The sequence below is a fragment of the Cryptomeria japonica genome, chromosome 6, assembly GCF_030272615.1.
Source record: "Cryptomeria japonica chromosome 6, Sugi_1.0, whole genome shotgun sequence".
Taxonomy (NCBI): domain Eukaryota; kingdom Viridiplantae; phylum Streptophyta; class Pinopsida; order Cupressales; family Cupressaceae; genus Cryptomeria; species Cryptomeria japonica.
Window position 1 is genome coordinate 119,192,239 of NC_081410.1, and position 20,354 is coordinate 119,212,592.

At 34.3% G+C, this 20,354-nt stretch overlaps 1 protein-coding gene across 4 annotated transcripts in view; it reads left to right on the top strand.

The window, feature by feature from the left end:
- LOC131053733 (fatty acid amide hydrolase) overlaps positions 1-20,354 on the top strand; it is a 237,331-nt gene that overhangs the window by 154,425 nt on the left and 62,552 nt on the right. For all 4 annotated transcript variants that reach the window (XM_059207212.1, XM_057988365.2, XM_059207213.1 and 1 more), the window contains 7 exons: positions 74-157; positions 324-427; positions 560-652; positions 1,034-1,102; positions 1,205-1,269; positions 10,058-10,119; positions 17,661-17,756. In XM_059207212.1, coding sequence (XP_059063195.1) covers positions 74-157; positions 324-427; positions 560-652; positions 1,034-1,102; positions 1,205-1,269; positions 10,058-10,119; positions 17,661-17,756 — 573 coding nt within the window. The remainder of the gene's footprint in view (positions 1-73; positions 158-323; positions 428-559; positions 653-1,033; positions 1,103-1,204; positions 1,270-10,057; positions 10,120-17,660; positions 17,757-20,354) is intronic.

Below are 20,354 nucleotides of genomic sequence, written 5' to 3' on the forward strand. Positions count from 1 at the left end.
GTTTATAATTTAATGTTTTATCATGGATAATTTTAAGTGTAGTATCTCCCAACACAAATTGCTGTTTTTGTAGTGGTTTGCTGATGTGTATTCTAATGACGTTTCGGACACTTGTGAACGGATTCTCACTCAACTTGCTAACAATTTTGGAATTGAAGTAAGGTTTTGAAGCCTCTTGCAAATGCATGTTTTTGAAAGAATATTTATCAGATAATAAATTCTTTTTCTTACCCTTTAGTACTCCCTAAACAAAAGCAAATTAGTGTTATAACTTTCTAAACAAATTGAGAACATGTTTTTGTTTGAAAATCCTTCGTTGGAAGACAAGAGAGATAATACTACCAGAACTTGAGGAAATGCGTGCGGCTCACCTTGTTTCTATTGGATCAGAGGCACTCAATCATTTATATCCACACTTTGAGAATAGGTTTATTGCTTATCAATACTTTTATTTTGCTATATATCTCTGTTTTTTCTTTCTTTTTTTATAATCTCTTAAATCTGTGAAAATTGAAACTGAGATGTTTTTTGTATCTGAGAATCTAATCATTGATAACAGACAAAGGAAGGCATTGTCCTATGATGTCCGTGTTAACATGGCCCTTTTTGAGTCCTTTTTGGCTGCAGACTATGTAGTTGCTCAATCTCTCAGGTAAGGAAAACTCCATTAGTTCTATGTGCTCCAAGACGAAAGACAATAATATTCGGAAAAATTACAGTGTATACATGATCTTAATATAGAAGCTGTGCATGGCTTCCTAACCCTTGGAAGATCAATCCTGTTTCATAGGCTTCGTGAAAACTTTATTCATTCATTTTCATTGAGAATGTAAATTATATTTATATCGTAGTCGTAAGTAATTTATTAACTTCAAGATGATTGTTTTTTTTGAGTTTATAAACTAAATTATTTAGCCTTGATTTGTATAAATAACCTAGCAAGGCAGACCTAAGATTGCTGTTAATCCTTGTGGATATTTTCCTTGTAATCACTTCATAGCTGGAATCCCAATAATTATATCTATTTTTGCAGGAGACGTATCATGCATTACCATATGGAAGCATTCAAACATGTTGACATCATAGTGACCCCTACAACAGGGTATGTGGCCTAGCATGGCCTCAATTTTTTTATATACAACTGTCCAGCTTGAATATGTACCTTTTGCAAGATGGAAGATGACACAGTTTGTATACGTTGCAGTATGACAGCACCAAAAATACCATCATCTTCTCTGCAAATTGGAGAGACTGATTTTGAAACATCAGGTGAGCATTGCCTTTTCAAATTCCAAAGTTGTAATGTTGCTTCATGCTTGTCACCAGTGAAATTTTATAAAAAGCTTTATGTTTTCGGGATGATACTTTTTGCATAAGCATGTAAAGCCCTAGCACACCAACTATAACTTCTGGCAATTATGACAGCTTTGTAGTCATTGCTAGTTATTAAAATTACACTAAAAAAGTTGTAAATATGCTAAATAGAAGGTACATTGACTGATTAGGCTTAAGACATGATGGTACATTTCTCACTTTCTTGATTGTTAGGAATAAGGTGTTGTACACCTTGCACAAGAAAGAATTATTTTAATTATTTAAAATTAATGTTTATATGTGGTGCATCTAGGAGATCTATATAGCCACATTAAATATTTATTTGGGTCCACTTGTAAAGTTGGATGTAACATTGGTTAATATTTTGTGTGGGTTGCACTTGGGGAAAATATTTAACATTAGGAAACTTAGTACTAGAAAGTACATGTTGGGGTCAATATTTTGTGTACTTATGGGTTTACCCTCCACTTGGTTGTTTTATGTGAGTTTGATTCTATAAAAGCCAACAAATGTTTAGTGGTTGAGGTTGGTTGGTTGGCTAGTTGGTTGTTTGACTTGGTTGTCATTATGTTAAGCTCTTTTTTGAAATGTGAATATGTATAGTACGAGATGTGTGTTTGCGTGGTTACTCATTATGTTTGAACATATAGACAATGAATTGAAGGAGCTTTATGTTTCAAAAGTATTCATTAAGACTTTGCAAGTGTATTGTAATGTTTTCAGTTTTGAATAATACATTGAGTGTGGATGCTTTTGGAGGTTGGGTTTTTCCAAGGTATATCTTGTGATATGTTTTTCATCTTTGCATTATGGTTATTTGTAAGCTTGCATGAACATCTTTCTCTCTTATGGGGCTATGTAGGAAATGGTTTGATCAAATACAGTATAGTTTTTCTAACAAGTGGTATTAGAGCCATGGTTGTGGTTGTGAGAGTCTCCCTAATTTTTCTTTTGTATGGGCAGATTTTGATGCAAAGTTGAAGCCATGATAGCGTTGGAGAGATCTTAGACATTTCAAAGTATGAGATATGTTGTGTTGTGTGCAGGTAGAGAGTTATAGATTTGAGGGAAAAAAAACTGCATATAATATTTATTCGAAAAAAAAAATGTTAGGGGGTTTATAGGTCCCCCTTGTATCTTTTGGTACTCTTGGTTGAGAAATGGCAAAGTACTAGTTGACAGTTGATACGGGGCCTGTCATCTCTGTTGGTGGCCAATTGGTCTCCGACTAGCATTGTTGGGCTGATAGGGCTCATCCCTCAATCATTGGACCCACTTTGGTGGAGCTCTTACACTAGCCCTTGTGGGCTCAAATTCAAACAATAAAAAATTAAAAATTTAAACATTTTTCAAAAACTTTGAAATTCGCTACCAAACGTCAGCCTATGCACCACCATAGTCCTTGCACAACCCACTCATTGATTGTTGATGTTTTTGGTACAGTACTGCCCCTACAGACTCAAATTCAAAAACTAGAAAATTGAGAATTTAAACCTTTTTTAAAAACTTTGAAGTGTGCCACCAAAAGTCAACCTACGCACCACCATTGTCCTTGCATCACCCACCCACCACTCATTGATGTTTGTGGTACACTCATCATTTGACTGCCATTGTAATGTCCCCATTTTCGGCTTAGGTTTATGAAGTGGAAATAATTTAATTAATTAAATTATGTTATCCAAATTCATTATTTTTGGGCAACTTCTATTTAATTAATTGCGTTTTTAAGTTGAATATTTTGTTAGGTGACTTTACTTGGTGCCAAAAGTGAAATGTTATAAAGTCACTTTTAAAAAGGGAATAATCAAGGTTACCAAGAGATGAGGGTACTTGGAGACTCTGGGGACTGGCCGGTATTGGTACGATTAATTTTTTAAAATAGGAGACGGGGTACTCGGAGACACCAATTTTTTTTTAATATAATTTAATAATTTCCAAAAAATATCTTATGACAGAGAACTTTGAAAACAAGAACAGTTTTAAAGTTTAACATCAACTTTAAAATTGAAAAAATTGAAAAAATTGAAATTTAAATAGCTTATATTGCTAATAGCCTAATACCATAGCCAGTCCAAATTGTTTAGTGAAAGTAAGGTAATATAGGTGTTGAGCATGCTCAATATTGTTGGCTAAAAAGTAAAGGCAATTTCTCTTTAGACTATTACAATGACAAGAAATCAGTCTTCTCAAAAAGTCTACATTGTCAATAGATACGATCACTATAACTTTGCATGGATTTTTGTCTTCCAGTGAATTAGTTTCCTTATTAGTCATTTCTCTATGACTTTGCTTTTCTGCAAGCTTATCTTATTTATTTGCTTTACTTTTTTTGCCTTTTTACTGCATTTTGCCCTAAGTTTTCTAGCAGGAGACGTCAATGTCTGGTCAAGAGACTTCGGAGATGGCAAAAGATGTCAACCACAAGCACCCTATGCATCAAGAAGTTTCTGGAGACGTCTTCGGTACCAGAGACGTGTCTCCATCTCTGTAATGCATCCCAGGGGTAGGAGATGGGTCTCCTGGTAACTATGGGAATAATTATTAAAAAAATATTTTTAATAATTTCAGAAAGTTCCATGTGTTGTAAAGGAGGAGAAGAAATTCATTCATAAGAATTTATCAAACCCGTGGATTCATATGGAGTTCATTATTGTGTTGAACATTTGTGCCATTCGATTCTATAGTTTTTTGGATTATGAGATTCTATTTACAGGTTTTCCAAGTTTGTAGGTAACAAATTCATTGAGGTTTGCAAGCAAGAATAAATCTATAAGGTAAGTTATTTCTGGTGTTGGCTATTCTGATTTTTATACCTATCATTCCAGTTGTATCTCCATTTGACTGGCCATTACTTGATGGGGACATCATAAATGAAGGTTTATTACATTCATAATTATTTGCGATAGTTTATGGTGGGTGATATAGCCAGCCGCAACATTGTGAAGAGGTGTTTGGACAAATTGTTTTGGTGAGAGTTCTATCACAAATAGGTGTCTATATTCCTGGCTGCTAATTTGAGGTGCTAAGTGAATGTAAAAAAAATATCACCGCACCTCATGGAAAGCCATGGGAGTTTGAATCTCTAATTTTGAAGGCATCGTGGGGCTTTCCCTAGGCACCCTCCCTTATTGGTTGCATCATATTTAATATTTGTGCAATATTAAATTCTAAAATTTGTGAAACACTCCTAATGCATGTCAAACTCTCTTAAGCTCCTTATCACCAGCCACATCCTTATTTGGGTTTTAAGCCTAAAAGGAAACACAATGTTAAAAGATCCTTATTTGTGAAGTCCCACTACAAATAGGATTCTTTCCAGCTGTTCCACGTGCTAGGCAAATTTCAATGTTGGATGGAGAAAGTGACCTGTTTGAAGCTTTGAGGAGCTCAAAAGTATATTGCTGACTTTTTGGGTCGATTCCTAATGCATATAAAACTCTTTTAATGTCCTTTCAACCAGAACAGTTGTTATTACCTATTGGTTTGAACTTTGAAACATAAAGGTAGTGCCACTTTTTGAAGACTCCTTTGTCAAGTAGAGCTCTATTTTTAAAGGTGAATCACTGTCTTTGGTAGCAGGAAGTAAAAAGGTATAAATCTTGGAGGTTTAATAGAAGAATTCAGAACTTGTAAGGACTGTAGTTATTTTGAGAACTCTGGACTCGCACAACAGTGTATAACTGGGGTGAAATTGCATTCTAGGCTGTTCACTAACTCTGCTGATTATATTATCATTCAGAATTTCTAAGTAGTCTGCTACAGGTGGTTCATACTCAGCATATCCAGTTTGTATCCATGTATATCAGTTATGCAGAGAGCTGCAATAGTGCTTGGTGTCCAATTTCATATGTATGTCTATTTCAATGAATAGCTCCCAGCTGCTACTAAAGTGGTTAGTCATTTGTATCTTTCTAAAATATTGTGGAGAAACTCTAATATACAAATAATTTCTAGTTAGCAGTCTAAATATTCATTTTTAAAGGATTGTGTTTAGTAATTATATTTGCATCCTTCGTCCAATTCATTGTGCAAAAGCTACTTGTTGCATTTTGTCAATCATTTTATTTGAGCATGGTTGAAATACACACAAAGCTCAATTTTCTGCCAAATATTTGACAAAATATTTGTGAGTAAGAAGTAAGAAAATTACAAGTTTATTGAAATATTTTGGAGAGGACATTACACTCCTATAGCCTAAAGGAGAAGTTTTCTTTAGAGCGTATAACTTTCATGCATAGTATCGGATTTTTAACTTCTTACAATTGTTGTATATGTCTCTTCGAGCACTATGTAGTGGCATAGATTTGGTTAGTTTTGTTGTTTTTTAGACTTTGGTTGTCATGAAATTGATATTGTTTTGGATAGTTAATAAATCATAAATCTCACATACGAGATCAAGTTTTGATTTTGAATAAGTGATAGAGAGCATTTATAGAGTATTACATAATGGATTAGGTGGTTTCCTACTTTGATGAGCAATGAGAGTTTGGTACTTGTGTGATCACTTGTAAGAGCTTGAGATTCAGGGTGTGGTTGTATGACCATCGAAATGGATTGAATGGTGAAAGCTTTTTGGACTACATGTTATATGAGTAACAATTTTTGTAGTATAATGTAATGTCCCCATTTTAGGGTTCTTTAGCATTGCAATTGGCTCTAACCTTCTCATTGGATTTTTGTCTTGTTTGAGGTGTTATTTGATGTTTCTTGTGAGCTTAATTAGTTTTGAGGACGTTTATGCCACTTTCCGTAGCGATTTCCGACTTCTGGTGTGTTCTCCAAGATTCTTGGACAAAGCATCTATTTATAGTAAGTCACCTAGTTGACTTCATTCCTCATTATTCATCATCGAGATCACTCCAGTGTAGTTAGATTTTGATTCTTTCCAACACTTTTTGCAAAATGGGTACATCTTTCCATTTTGGGGACATGATGAGCGGATGTGTTGAGGTTTATGTTTTATGTTCGAGTAGGTTATCTTTCCTATTGCCTAAGATTGTGTCAGGTAGTGGGATTGCAGAAGTAGACCTTACTATGATGTTTCAGAAAGAGATGTTTCTTGGTATAGATTTTAGCCCTTACAAGTATTTCAGCTCAGGTTCTGATGATGGTTACATTATTGGGTTACAAGAGAGTAGAGTGCAGATTTGGCATGATGGATTCACATTTATAACCAAAGTGGCCCAAAATCAACATGGTGGGTTCTTTCTCAGGTCGATGTGGGACCTTGGGATCACATTGGTTTGCAATTCAGATTAGTATATGATGTTTCTAGTGTTGTGCAAGGATTGTTTGACATCAAGCAACCTTTGGGGAGGGAGGACTATAGTGACCCCATTTTAGGGTTCTCTAGCATTGCAGTTGGCTTTGACCTTCTTAGTTTGTGTCTGCCTTGTTCGAGGGCTTATTTGCCTATGAGTTCAATTGGTTTTGAGGACACTTATGCCACTTTCCATAGTGATTTCCGGCTTCTAGTGTGTTCTCTAAAATTCTTAAAGGGAGTGTCTATTTATAGAAAGTCACTCAATTGGCTTTGTTTCTCATTATTCTTCATCGGGATCACTACATTGCAATTAGGTTTTGATTGTGATGCTTTTTGATAGTTTCTGCATAAATGGGTGCATTAATGGCTTTATTTTAATTATTTTAACAAGTTTGCTTGAATTTTATTTAGATATTTTTTAAGCACCTTAGGATTATAGCTCGTTGGAACTAGGATGAAAAATTTTAAATATGGACACATAAAACGAGGACCTTGCATATCAAAATATTAATTATTTTAATAAAAAGATCTTTTCAGAGTTCATTTGTTTTAATTAGAAAGGCGAATTTTAAATTGTACTTTATGGAAGTTTGGTGGGAAAAAGTATAAAAGACAATTCATAGGCTCATTTGGCATTATGCTGATTATGATATTTCTCTCTGGTGAAAACCCTTGGGGTTTTTGGGGATTGAACTTTGGTTATCTCAAGCTTCTAGAGGATGGAAACTCTCTTGAAGAGGATTGACTATGGTGGTGAGAGATCCTCCCTGGACAATACAGTTAAATTTCAATCTGAGTCTCGGTTTGAGCATAAAAGATTGCAAGTACAATCAAAAGCTTAAATTTTTGAAGTCTTTAGTAGAGACAAATTTTAGTTTTTTGGGGTTGAGCTATTGGGAGATCGAAAAGGTAAACACCATGATAAAAAGGAAAATGAATTTAATACTGTTTATCTAATATTTGAACTAAGTGATTGCATTAGTGGCTTGAGGCATGGGTTTATGAATATTCAAGCTTGGTCAATAGGTCTCTTGTGAAGTCCACTGAATTATTGAGTTCATTTTGTTGGTCTAAAAAATATATTTTATAATTGCTACCTCCAATACAGTGGGGCCCAACTCTAGAATTAGAAGGAATTGAAGTCTGGGGCAATTTGATAATATATTTGATCTTTGATAAAATAAGATCATATGATGGCTGGCTAATTACTTGAATTAATCAATTTATTTGTATTGGCTAAACATTGGGAATGTATATGCTAAATATAATCGATTTAGGAAGAATCGATTAATTCTATTAGCTTCTCGTGATTTCTACCAAGCACTTCTATTGGGCAAGTAAGGAAAAGGTGAGTTTGAGCTGATTTTGTGGCTACCATATTTCCAGACCTGGGCGTATTGTATGAATGAGCAATTCTGTTCCTTTTTCCTTGGATGTTAGAATCTATATATACTTGTGGGAACTTTCATGAAGGCTGTTGCCTTTGCTTAGACATGGAGTTTGGTTGGCTTGAATTTTCAATACATATTAACTATCTGCAGCTAGCTTTCCCAGTAGGACATGGGATATTTGGTGAATGCAAACAACTTGAGTATTGGGATCTAGAGTGTGGTAAATTTCTTCAGTCCATCAAGGCATAGAGTTGAGAGGGAATGATGGTAAGGAAGAATATTTTAGCCGACACTACTTCCTTTTACTCAGGAGTGAGGACTTACATGCTGAAGTGAATATGAATGATGGTAAGGAAGAATATTTTAGCCGACACTACTTCCTTTTACTCAGGAGTGAGGACTTACATGCTGAAGTGAATATTATTTATGCAATAGATTACCAAACTGTTGGATGTGCACATTGAGGACTGAACATTAGCTTGAAGGAGTGAATGTTGGAGAATATACACTGGAAGTAAGGGCAATTGGAAGGGATTCTGTGTAGCTACAAGGTCATGGGAGTCAAAGTACGCTATTCATACTTCTGAGGACTGTCATTTGAAGATATGAATGTATTCCTAGCTATTCTGAAATCACATATTGTTTGATAAAATGCTCTTGTTACTGTAACAAGTCTCCAATTTGGTGCAACCATTATAAGAAGTCAGAAATTTGTCAAGTTTTTAAGTTTTCAGACTTCTCTGTATTGTATGAATTTCTTGGAGCACGTCAATCTGTAACAATAGTTTAGAATATAATTAAAGGAATCTCTGTACTTATGTTATGCCATAGTTCTTTCTGAATGAAGTATTATTGATTGGAAAATTAAGTACAATAATTATTCATAATATTTCATCAATCCAAAGTTGAAACAAATTCTCAGCAATGGGCATTGTAAAATGTTTGATAAAATGCCTGCATAGACAATTTGGAAAGGTTGGAAACTAATTGGTAGCAAATAGGGTGTATCACTACAGTGGTATCAAAGCTAGTCTCTCCTGCCAGGCTCTTTTGGTTTTGAATCAAATTTCAGTAGTTTGAAATTGTTTAGAGATTTAATAACCATGGCAATAATAAGACAAGAGTAGGTCGATAAACTCTTTGAGGTAGGAGGTAGACTTGAAAATCTATATCAGTCAAGGATTGTACTCATCAGTATTCTGAAGGAAATAGAGGATTGTTTGCACATGGTGGATCAGTCACCCTCTTAGGTAATCTGAGTGGCCATGGTTCCAGTGATGATTTCTTTGGGTAAGCAGAAGTTGTTGAGAAGAAAGGCTAATGATGTGAGAGTGGTTAGTACCTGATGATTTGAGTGGAAACATCAATCACTTAACCTAATGTTGAGACCAAGGCTGAAATTTTAGACATTAAAACATTGGAAAAGTGCTCCTTGGGTGTCATTGTTGGTAAATGATGTCAAATGATGTGCCCTTCATTATTTAGCTACTTTCATACTTCTCTTTCTTTGTTGATACTGCCAACAACCTGTGAACCGCAACATTATTTCACAATGAATAGCCACAACCTGCATCATCAGGAAAAAATTGTTAATCAACCGACAAAGGGTATGACATGATAACCTTGCAAACAATTGGGGAGATCACAAATTGATTTGGTTAAAATACAATGACAACCAGTTTTAGGACAAATGGAAATGACAATTATGAACATTGAGTTTTGTATGGCTGTAACACTAACCTTGATCAGTTTTTGAAGGCATATTTACATTAGATCTTACAACAACATATTATATTTCCAACTCCCAGCTTCCAACTTCCATCTGTTTACCTCCTTTTTAATTTATTAATAACTAACTATTATCTAAATAATTGCACTAACCCACTTGTATATGGATTTGATTGGTTCGTAACTAAACAACTATAATGGATTTCCTCAACATACATGCAGTTTTGAATTTGCACTAAAGTTGTTTGATACAGCTCTTGTATGATCCCTGCTTAGGATCTATCTCAAGATTGAAATTGTTTGTTTTTAAGCTCACTCCATTTTTCTCCTTGAATTCCAGGCTATCTTATGCGATTTATCATTGCACCAAATCTGATTGGCCTTCCAGCAATATCTATTCCTGTAAGTGAATTCAGAAGATATGCTCATCTAAAATTTTGATGGTGGATCTAAAAGTTTGCTTTATTTTTGGTACTTTTTTTTTTGAGTTTCAAGTTGCCCTTATAGAATAAGTTATTAGTATGATTTTAGTTGTCATTTCTTTCCATTTGTAATTACATCACTTTGGAAATGTTTGCAGGTGCATTTTAAATATTTTTCATTAAGTTCCAAAAATTGTTGTCATTTCTTTCCATTTGTAACTACATCACATTGAAAATGTTTGCAGGTGCATTTTATATATTATTCATAAGTTACAAAATTTTTGATCTTGAATCCATAAAAAAGTAATAAAAGTTGCCAAAATATTGTCAAACATGCTTCCATTACCCATATTTAACACCTTTTCAATAGCATCCCCGAATCTTTCCTTTACATCATGAATATTAATAGGAACCACTCTCCCAATCCGTTCACACATCATCTCTGATTAAATGCACAGGTTGCTCAATATGGAGGATGAACAAACTGTATAGCATCTTAAAGAAGAAAAATTGGAATATTTTACCTTGTGCCTTTCAAAAAATTTAGCTTCCTAAGAAGGAACTGTAGAGGATGTAACAATGATTTTAATGAGTGGCCCCTAACTACTGCTTGTGTCTCCCTTTTCCCTTAGCGTTTGAAGATTTTATAGGCTGCAGAGCTATTCAGAAGCATTCAGTTTCTGTTCATTGACTCCCTGCTGAGAAGTGGATTATCCAGAAATTATTTATGTATTTTCAAAATGTCTTGCTCAGTATTGAATAACAGAGCTGGACGTTGGTATTCTTTTGAGTAAAGAGCCAAACTATTGCACTTGAACAATCATTCCTGTTTGTGGGCAGTGATAGAAGGAATTAGTGAAGATTTAAATGAATGATGGTTGCTACTATCCATTTTTTGGCATTAAAATATTTATGAGTAGAACTTTGCAATTTGTGAAAGGTCAAAAAATAATATCTCTTTAACAGTTCTTTTGGAATTCTCTTTATATTTAGTTTGCAAGTTTATAAACCTTTATATATGCAATTTTTGAGTATTGATAGAATCACCTTCAGATCAAGTTGGTATAAGGATCAATAACTTAGACATTTATTTGCTATTTATCTTTGAAGGAACAATGTTATTTCAAGTGTTCAAAGGGAATATTTTTAGTAAATACATGTTCTCTCTCAAAATTCTGAACAATAAAACTTTTACCATTACTCATGTAAATCTGAAATCAAATCATCCTAAGACAAGTAAAGAAAAAGGGAAATTTTTGGGTCAGACTAGGTCAGTCTAGCAAGGGCTCTTACAGACCTAAACAAATTATTCAATGTCTGATTCCAAAACATTTAGTACACTTGAATGCATCCAAATATCTTATGAGAAGTACTCAAATCTTTCAATGGTTTTTACTTCTAGATTTCTAGTCATATGAATTTCACCTTGACTTGTAGATTCTCAAGTCATGCATTCTCCCATTGTTAATTACTAGATCCAACTTCTCACACAACTTAAAGATTAGGTTTTGTAGAGTAGGAAAATTGAACCACTTCGAAGCATGGTCAAACCCCTTGAGGACTCAATAACCTTCTCTCCACTCCGAGCAAACATTCGAGGTTCTTTGACCTCTAAGTTTCCTCACCAAGATTATAAAACTTTAAATAACTCTATGGTACTGAAAGATAAAAATATTTTAACTATAGGAACAGAAAATGCAGGTTATCATGACCAATTGGTGAGATCCATACGCTCTCTGTCTAGGACGTACGTGGGGGTCAAGGATGACAGTGTGGCGCGCACGCATCCTGTACGAACGATTTATAGAAACTCGTACCGAAAAACTAGAGCTCTAATTCTGATCATTTAATGCGATTGAAACAGAAACAAGAAGCTAAGTTATAACTGAAATAAACCAATGAAGAGTCAAAGAAGGAAAAAAGAGATTCACAAGAGGTCCAACTATGAAGCCTCTAGCAGATGCAATGCCTCTCCTTACCAAATCTGCACACAAATGAACAAGGACAAAAATGTTGGGGTTGTGATAAGAGGTTTGCCACAATCAAACCCCCGCTTTGGTGTTTCCACCTCCATGGATAACCAAGACAAATTAATTGATAAATGATACAAGAATAATGATAAAAGAAATGATGCAAGTGATATGCTATAACAAAGATGAATGAATGAACAATGCAATAGACAAGAGAGAAAAAAATCCCCTTCAACACCAAAAACCTAGAGCTTGCTAGGATGAAGACAACTATGAATCTCTCTGTTTGAAAAAGCTTCAACAATGGTGGTAATGCAATGAACGAGTGGAAGATGCCAAGCAAGATGCAGAATACTAGCTATGAAATCTTAGAGAGCACAAGATAGTTTAAAAGATTGTTTAGAGAGGCAAAATGCCAAGATAAAGAGGGTTGGGTCACGTTCCGATGTCGTTGGGCACAAAAGGAGGCATAAGATTTCCAAAATTAGCAAGTGTAATGTCTCAATGGCCACCTTTGGTCTGAATATTCACAAGACGAATGTGCGACACACAAATGTCTTCGTGGTGCTCATTTGTCTACGAACAAATCAGTCCAAATAATTAGAAAGTCGAACAAAACAGGTGATGGGGTAAGCTAAGCAAGTAGATGAGGTGGAAGGTCAATCATCGTACCTTCCAATGATGGCTGTGCTCCAGATGTGTTTTTGGGCACAAAAAAGTTGTGGTGTTTGCATAGGCATTGACACATTACTTGAAGTAGATGAAGTGGATGTCAATGTGCTTTGGATGTGTGGAACACGAAGAGAGCCCACTATGCCTTGACATGTTGTATCTTCCTCTGATTTTGCTTGCACTTGAGGACCATGACCACTAGCTATGGATGTTGCTATGGCTTCCCTTGTCTTCTCCTTTTGTATTGTTTTCTCTTTTGTAATTGCAAGGTGGGCATTCTTCTCTCCTTTTATCTCTTAAGAGGTGTTGGTACAAGGCTTGGCATCATGATGGTAATTCCTACAAGATGGTATTTGAGGCAATTTATGCCTCCATGGTATAAGTTTGTGCATCTTATGCAAACAAATGTCCCAGGTACTAGTCCTTGTATGACATATCTCCAAGTAGGGTCTCTAGCTCCAATAGGACAAGTGCTTGTAACTGACACTGATTGGGCAGAGCCAAAACCTATTCTAGAAGATTCTCTATTTGCTATTGTATGATGTATCTAACCTACACATACAAAGTGAAAGCACAACATTTTAATTTTTAAATACAAAAAATTAATCTAAGTTTTGTCGGTAAGTGTCCAACATATCTCCTCGAGATTCGTGACATGGCCTAATAGCCTCCTATGAGATCCTTAACTAGGATGGTAACGATTTCCTAAATAGATGCATCTTTTGGAAGAAATGCCCAGCTCAACTCCCTTTAAGTGGTATCAAAGCGGGGTCGTAGGTTTGAATCCTGTTGATAACATTGAAGTGGAGATTGTTGGTAAGTGTCCAACATATCCCCTCAGGATTTGTGACATGGCCTAATAGCCTCCTGTGAGATCCTTAACTGGGATGGTATCAGTTTCTTGAATAGATGCATCTTTTGGAAGAAACGACCAGCTCAACTCCCTTTAAGTTCAACATAAATCATTAAAAAACAGCATAAAATTTGTTTAAATTAATATAAATTAGTTTAATTCAATATAAGTCAAATATAACCTAAACATTTTATTCCAAACAAAAGGTTAAAATAAAATAAAATAACTTTTGTGTGCAACAATATAATGTCCCCATTTTTTTGAAGGCAGAATAATTAATTAATTTAATTAATTAAGTTGTCCCAATTAATGATATTTCTTAAGGATAGCTTAATTGATTATTTTAATTAAAAATGTATTAAGTTAATTATTTATAAAGTTATCAAATAAATAAAAATTAAAAGATAACTTCATATTTAATTGATTTAATAAAGTGACTTAATTTTATATCATAAAAAGTCACTTAAGTGAAATAATATTATTTCTAGAAGCTTCTTGAAAGGTTGGAGAAAAAGTATAAAAGAAGGCCAAGTTAAGATTCTAATCATTGAGGATTTGATATTTGATTTGGATTTCTTCATGGTGAAGGATCCAGCTTGGGTTTCTACCATTATTGGTCATTGGGAACGATACCTCCCTTTGATTCACATAACTGAGGTGGTGAAAGATCCTCCGAAGGGTTGCATTTGTGAGTGAGAGATACTTCAGTCCTTCATATCTGAGCTTACTGTGTTTTTGCATCAGCATTCATGAAGATTGAATTAAGAGAATGCTTCAGATTCATGATCTTTGATATCGACATTCTAATCAAGAGTTAGGTGATTTCTTGGAGGTGTTTTTGGTGGTGATTTGGACGGGTTTACAGTTGATTTTCAGTCCTAATCGTGGTCTGCCATGGAGGTCGATTAGACCTACTGAGCCACACATTTTCACTCATTACTCATTTCTGGTTGCTCAGAAATTTGTGGGTATTGGTGTATTGGATTTGTATTTTCAAGACAATTATTTTCATCATATATTTGGCACTGAAGACTGCTGGAATTATTTTATCTTACATCTGCAACTACAAGGGCAGGGCATCAAACTTCAAGAAGGGTGATTTTTCATCTTAGAGTCCTCCAAAAATCCTAAATAAATCCTGCCATCATTGATGGAGCTGTCTCTTCAATTCGCCATCAGCAAATCAGGTTCTTGATCATTGTTTGCCTATGAAATGTCATATTTTCTGAGTACCTAGTCTTCAGAAAAGTAGGGCAGCCATTAGAGTATCTAATATGTCATTCATGTCTGAGAAATAAATATCTGTAAGTCTGAAATTTGTAATCAGATATTAATGACAGCAGTCTTGGATATTCACTTTGTTTTTCTGAAGCATGTATGGCAAGTGTTTGTGAAAATGCCTCTTGGCCATAGGTGCACATTTGTCATTGAAAATTCATCTAAATGCATTTGAGAAGAGAAAAGAGTCATTAATACTTTGATTTTATAATTTAGATATCATAGAAATCATTTGCAATTGCATTTCTGGTGTATCGGTGTCAATAACACACAAAGTTGTGCAAAGCCTTTTCTGTGTCAATAACACACAAGGTTATCAGTCTGAAACTCAGATCAGCAAGCTAAATGTTTGTATGTGCACTGTTTGATATTATACCTTGGGTTATAAACATCAAGAAAGCAATCAAATTTTGGTAACAACAGGTTTAAGGGTTGTAGGACAACTGTTTGACAATATTCCTTGAGCCTATCTTCAGCATTTTAAGGCCATAATCAGCAAGGGATATTACAAACAAATAGTGAATTCATTAAAAAAATCAGAAAAAATGATCAAAAAAAGGGTGATGAAATCCAATTTTTGGAATAAAAATGCAAATATGCTATTTATTTTTAGCAAATGATGGATTTCTTTACACATAGATGCTGACTTTTGCAATCAAAATGAAGTAAAATGCTTTAAAAAATAATAATTTACTAACATATGCTTCAAATTTTCCTTCCAAATTCACCAAAAAACCTTTTCAATTCTTCTCATAAGGATGCAAGGGTGTTGTTACTGCTATGCACAAAGTGGGAGGGGTGTTGGGGGTTTTAAAGAAGAGAAATCATGTTTTTGTTCAGCATTTTGTGGTGTGTTTTTTTCACTTTTTGACATGTCACACATTTTATCCACATCTCACAAGTTTTTGGTCTAACTGGTTGAGTTTCTGGTGAGTACTCACCAAAAACTAGTGAGTACTTGCCAAAAACTTGATGAGTTCTCAAGGCGATCTCTTGTCTAGATAAATCGGCAAGTACTCGCCAAGTTTACCATCAATGGGTAAATGGTGAGACCATTTAGAAATTTGTACATTGACTTTTTGGATCACATCCCAATTCATCATGAACATGAGACAACCACAAGCATTTGAGCACAAAATGTGGTTTAAAATTTCAATGTAAAATTTCTATATAGTTTAGCCGATATCTTCACAAGTTCATTTTCAATAGACAATGGAACATAATGCTACTAAAATTTCACATTTTATGCAATTTGATACAGTGATAATCATTTCTTCTCAAGGTTGACTAATCTAGAAGAATCTGCAACTTTGATTTCTCATGGTGCAATGGTGTTATTTCTTATTGTATGTCATTTTCACCAATAACTTCCGGAACTTTCCTAGAACACGTGGACATACCAGAAAGTCCTAACTTGTATTTCATGTTGCACAACTCTGGTGGGGTCAAAATTGTTTGATGCAACTCTACGATAGATTAACAAACACACAACATGACTTGACCTACCTACAAGATGGATGATAAAGAGGGACGTCTTGGTAATTACAAGAAACACAATTTCTTGCCTTAAATCAACTTGTGTTCTGTGTTTTGTCATCTTGCAGTACAGCTACATGGAACAAAATTAACATCATTAGCAGCACAAAAGAAGAGCTAGGACTTTGTTGCATTTCCATGTGTTCTTGTAAAGGATATATATTCTAGGTTATCATTGATGCCAAATATCATAGACCATTATAGGTTCTCATTGGCTAAAGAATCCTAGAGCTAATACAATAAAATGTTTGTATGACCTTGTTGTAATGAGCACAAGCTTAAGGACCGTTCCATAAGGAACATTGCTATTAATTAACCTTAGGTCTTTACTAGTAGTCCAATACAGAGAACCATATTGAATTAAATAAATGTTTCACTTTTTGTTTTCCTTTTTCTCTACATAGTAAGGGCATTTACATCTTCATTATAGGGCAAGACCAGATGATTATTTTTATCATGTTAATGTGTATGTAGATATTGCCTTATCAATACTTATGAATTCAAACATTGGCTATTTCAATTCTTGTTATTTCCTCAAAAAATCTACTTGTAGGTTTTCCATTAGGAACATAAAAATGTTGTTACAATAAAGTCACTTTCTGATTGGTTTAAACAGGAATTGGTTTGAATTTTACTGCTACCATTGGCATAATTCTTTTTCCATTTAATTATCAAAAGATTGATTCTGATTGCATTGTATCCCTTTATTTTTATTAACAACGAGAACTCAATCCAACTTCTACCAATATATAATATCACACAAGTAATATTAATAGTGTTTGTAATATTTTAAAGAAATTTACACTTGAGTATACTTGCAGTGTTTGAATTGTTTGTTATGCATCTTCTAGCGTGAATTTGCTAATTTTTCCTACCCAAGAATGGTACCATAGTCAACACCAAATCTGCTTTTCTGATCGTCAAACATAATGCTTATGATGCATTTCAAATATCATAGCTTCAATTTGGTTTTGTTAATGCTGACTCTAAAGCTTTTCTTGTATTTTACGTCTGTAATCATAGTTCATACTAGCTTTTGGTCAAGCACTTAAAGTTTCTTTCTTTCCCTCTTGAGGACTTTTGTACTTATCCCCTACATAGTACATACTGATGTATGCTTTGGCTTTTTGTAAATTGACACTCATTCTTCAATAAAAATGCGTAACCTTTTCCACAAAATGATTTGTTCCAAATATTATGCTTTTGATATAGGTTGGTCATGATAAAGATGGACTCCCGGTTGGACTGCAACTAATAGGTCGACCATGGGCTGAGGCAACCCTGTTACGCCTGGCTTCAGCAATAGAGGTAAATGTTTTTGTTGAATATTCAAATGTTTGAAGAAAACAAAGTGTCTTATTATCTTCAAACATGCAAGTAGAATTTACAGTAAAATTGATTGGTAATCGTATGTATCATCATAAATAAATTGTTTTCAAACATATTTTTTCAATAAAGTCACAATGGTGTATTCTTTGTTGTCCTAGACTCCTTTGTTTCCTTTTTTTAAACCAAGTTCCGAGTTGGTTAATCCTGGTAGAAATTGGTTTTGGAAAAAATTGTGCAATATCTTAGGATTCGTTTTGGTATCAGAAAATCAACAAGTTTGTAAAAGTAGGTTATCTCAAAGGGCAAAGCCAAAATGCAGATGTGGTATATAATGGCATTTGCCTTATTATTAATTAGATTGTAGTCTCTCATAAGTCAACCATTCAATATGTCTGTTATTTGTCTTGTTGGTTTCACAATGGTTTCAACCATAGATGAAAAACTCGGCGAGCAATTCAAAAACTCGCGAGTAATCGCGATCCATAATCCCGCGCGAGTTAATCGCGGAAATACTCGGGGCGATTTTTTAATATACTCGCCGCGATTTTTTTGGCAAATAATCGCCGTTAATGGCCAAAACCCGCCCGAAACGCGGCACAAAATGCGAGAAAAACGCGACTTAAGTCGCAGGCAAAAAAAAAACCGAAGTCTTTATTCCATTTCGCGGCTCGCGCGACTCCGGAAGGCAAAAAAACGCCACGCGATTTGCATAGGGTTTGCATTTGCACGCACGACCAGGTATCTTTTTGTATTGTTTCATTTCAAATACACAGTCATTTTGACTGTGTAATACACAGTCATTTGAAATGACTGTGTATTACACAGTCAAAATGACTGTATTGTTTGCATTTGCACGCACGACCAGGTATCTTTTTGTATTGTTTTATTTCGAATACACAGTCATTTTGACTGTGTAATACACAGTCATTTGAAATGACTGTGTATTACACAGTCAAAATGACTGTATTGTTTGCATTTGCACGCACGACCAGGCATCTTTTTGTATTGTTTTATTTCGAATACACAGTCGTTTTGACTGTGTAATACACAGTCATTTGAAATGACTGTGTATTACACAGTCAAAATGACTGTATTGTTTGCATTTGCACGCACAACCAGGTATCTTTTTGTATTGTTTTATTTCGAATGACTAAGACTGTGTAATACACAGTCATTTGAAAATGACTGTGTATTACACAGTCTTAGTCATTTCAAATGACTGTGTATTACACAGTCACAGTCATTTCAAATGACTGTGTAATACACAATCATTAGTAATTAGTAATTACAATTTACAGTCATTTCAAATGACTGTGTATTACACAGTCATCAGTCATTTGAAATGACTGTGTAATACACAGTCATTTGAAAATGACTGTGTATTACACAGTCACAGTCATTTCAAATGACTGTGTAATACACAGTCATTTCAAATTTTCAAATGACTGTGTATTACACAGTCATCATTACACAATCACAGTCATTTCAATTTTCAAATGACTGTGTAATACACAGTCATTTCAAATTTTCAAATGACTGTGTATTACACAGTCATCATTACACAGTCACAGTCATTTCAAATGACTGTGTATTACACAGTCACAGTCATTTCAATTTTCAAATGACTGTGTAATACACAGTCATTTCAAATTTTCAAATGACTGTGTATTACACAGTCATCATTACACAGTCACAGTCATTTCAAATGACTGTGTATTACACAGTCATCATTACACAGTCACAGTCATTTCAAATGACTGTGTAATACACATTCATTTTCAAATGACTGTGTATTACACAGTCATCAGTCATTTGAAATGACTGTGTAATACACAGTCATTTCCAAATGACTGTGTATTACACAGTCATTTTCAAATGACTGTGTAATACACAGTCATTACAGTCATTTCAAATGAGAAATGACTGTGTATTACACAGTCATTTTCAAATGACTGTGTAATACACAGTCATTACAGTCATTTCAAAATTTCAAATGACTGATGACTGTGTAATACACAGTCATTTTCAAATGACTGATGACTGTGTAATACACAGTCATTTGAAATTTTGAAATGACTGTGTAATACATAGTCATTTTCAAATGACTGATGACTGTGTAATACATTAATCATTAATGTACATTGTAATTAATGACTGTGTATTACACAGTCAATTGTGAAATACTCATAGTCATTTGAAATGACTGTCAACTGTGTAATGTCAATGTGTATTAAAGTATTTCATTTAAATTTAAATTTGAAGTTAAAAACTTAAAAAAATACACAACCAATTAAAAATTTTAATTTTAGAGAGTCATCTATTTTGACTGTAAATAAAATACAGTTATACAGTCATTGTAATTTTTGGATGTTTGTGATTTTTTTTGGTAACAATGTTATTTATCTCTAAATGTTGCCTCTCTTTTGCTAGGTTCTTTTCCACATCTTTTTGAAAGAAAATGGATTCAGCTTCTACAGTTAAAGTTGGTGGCAAAAAGAGAGACCCTTGTTGGAAACATGGGAGACCAGGTCCAAAACGAGGAGATGTTTTTTGCAACCATTGCAAAAAAATTGTAAA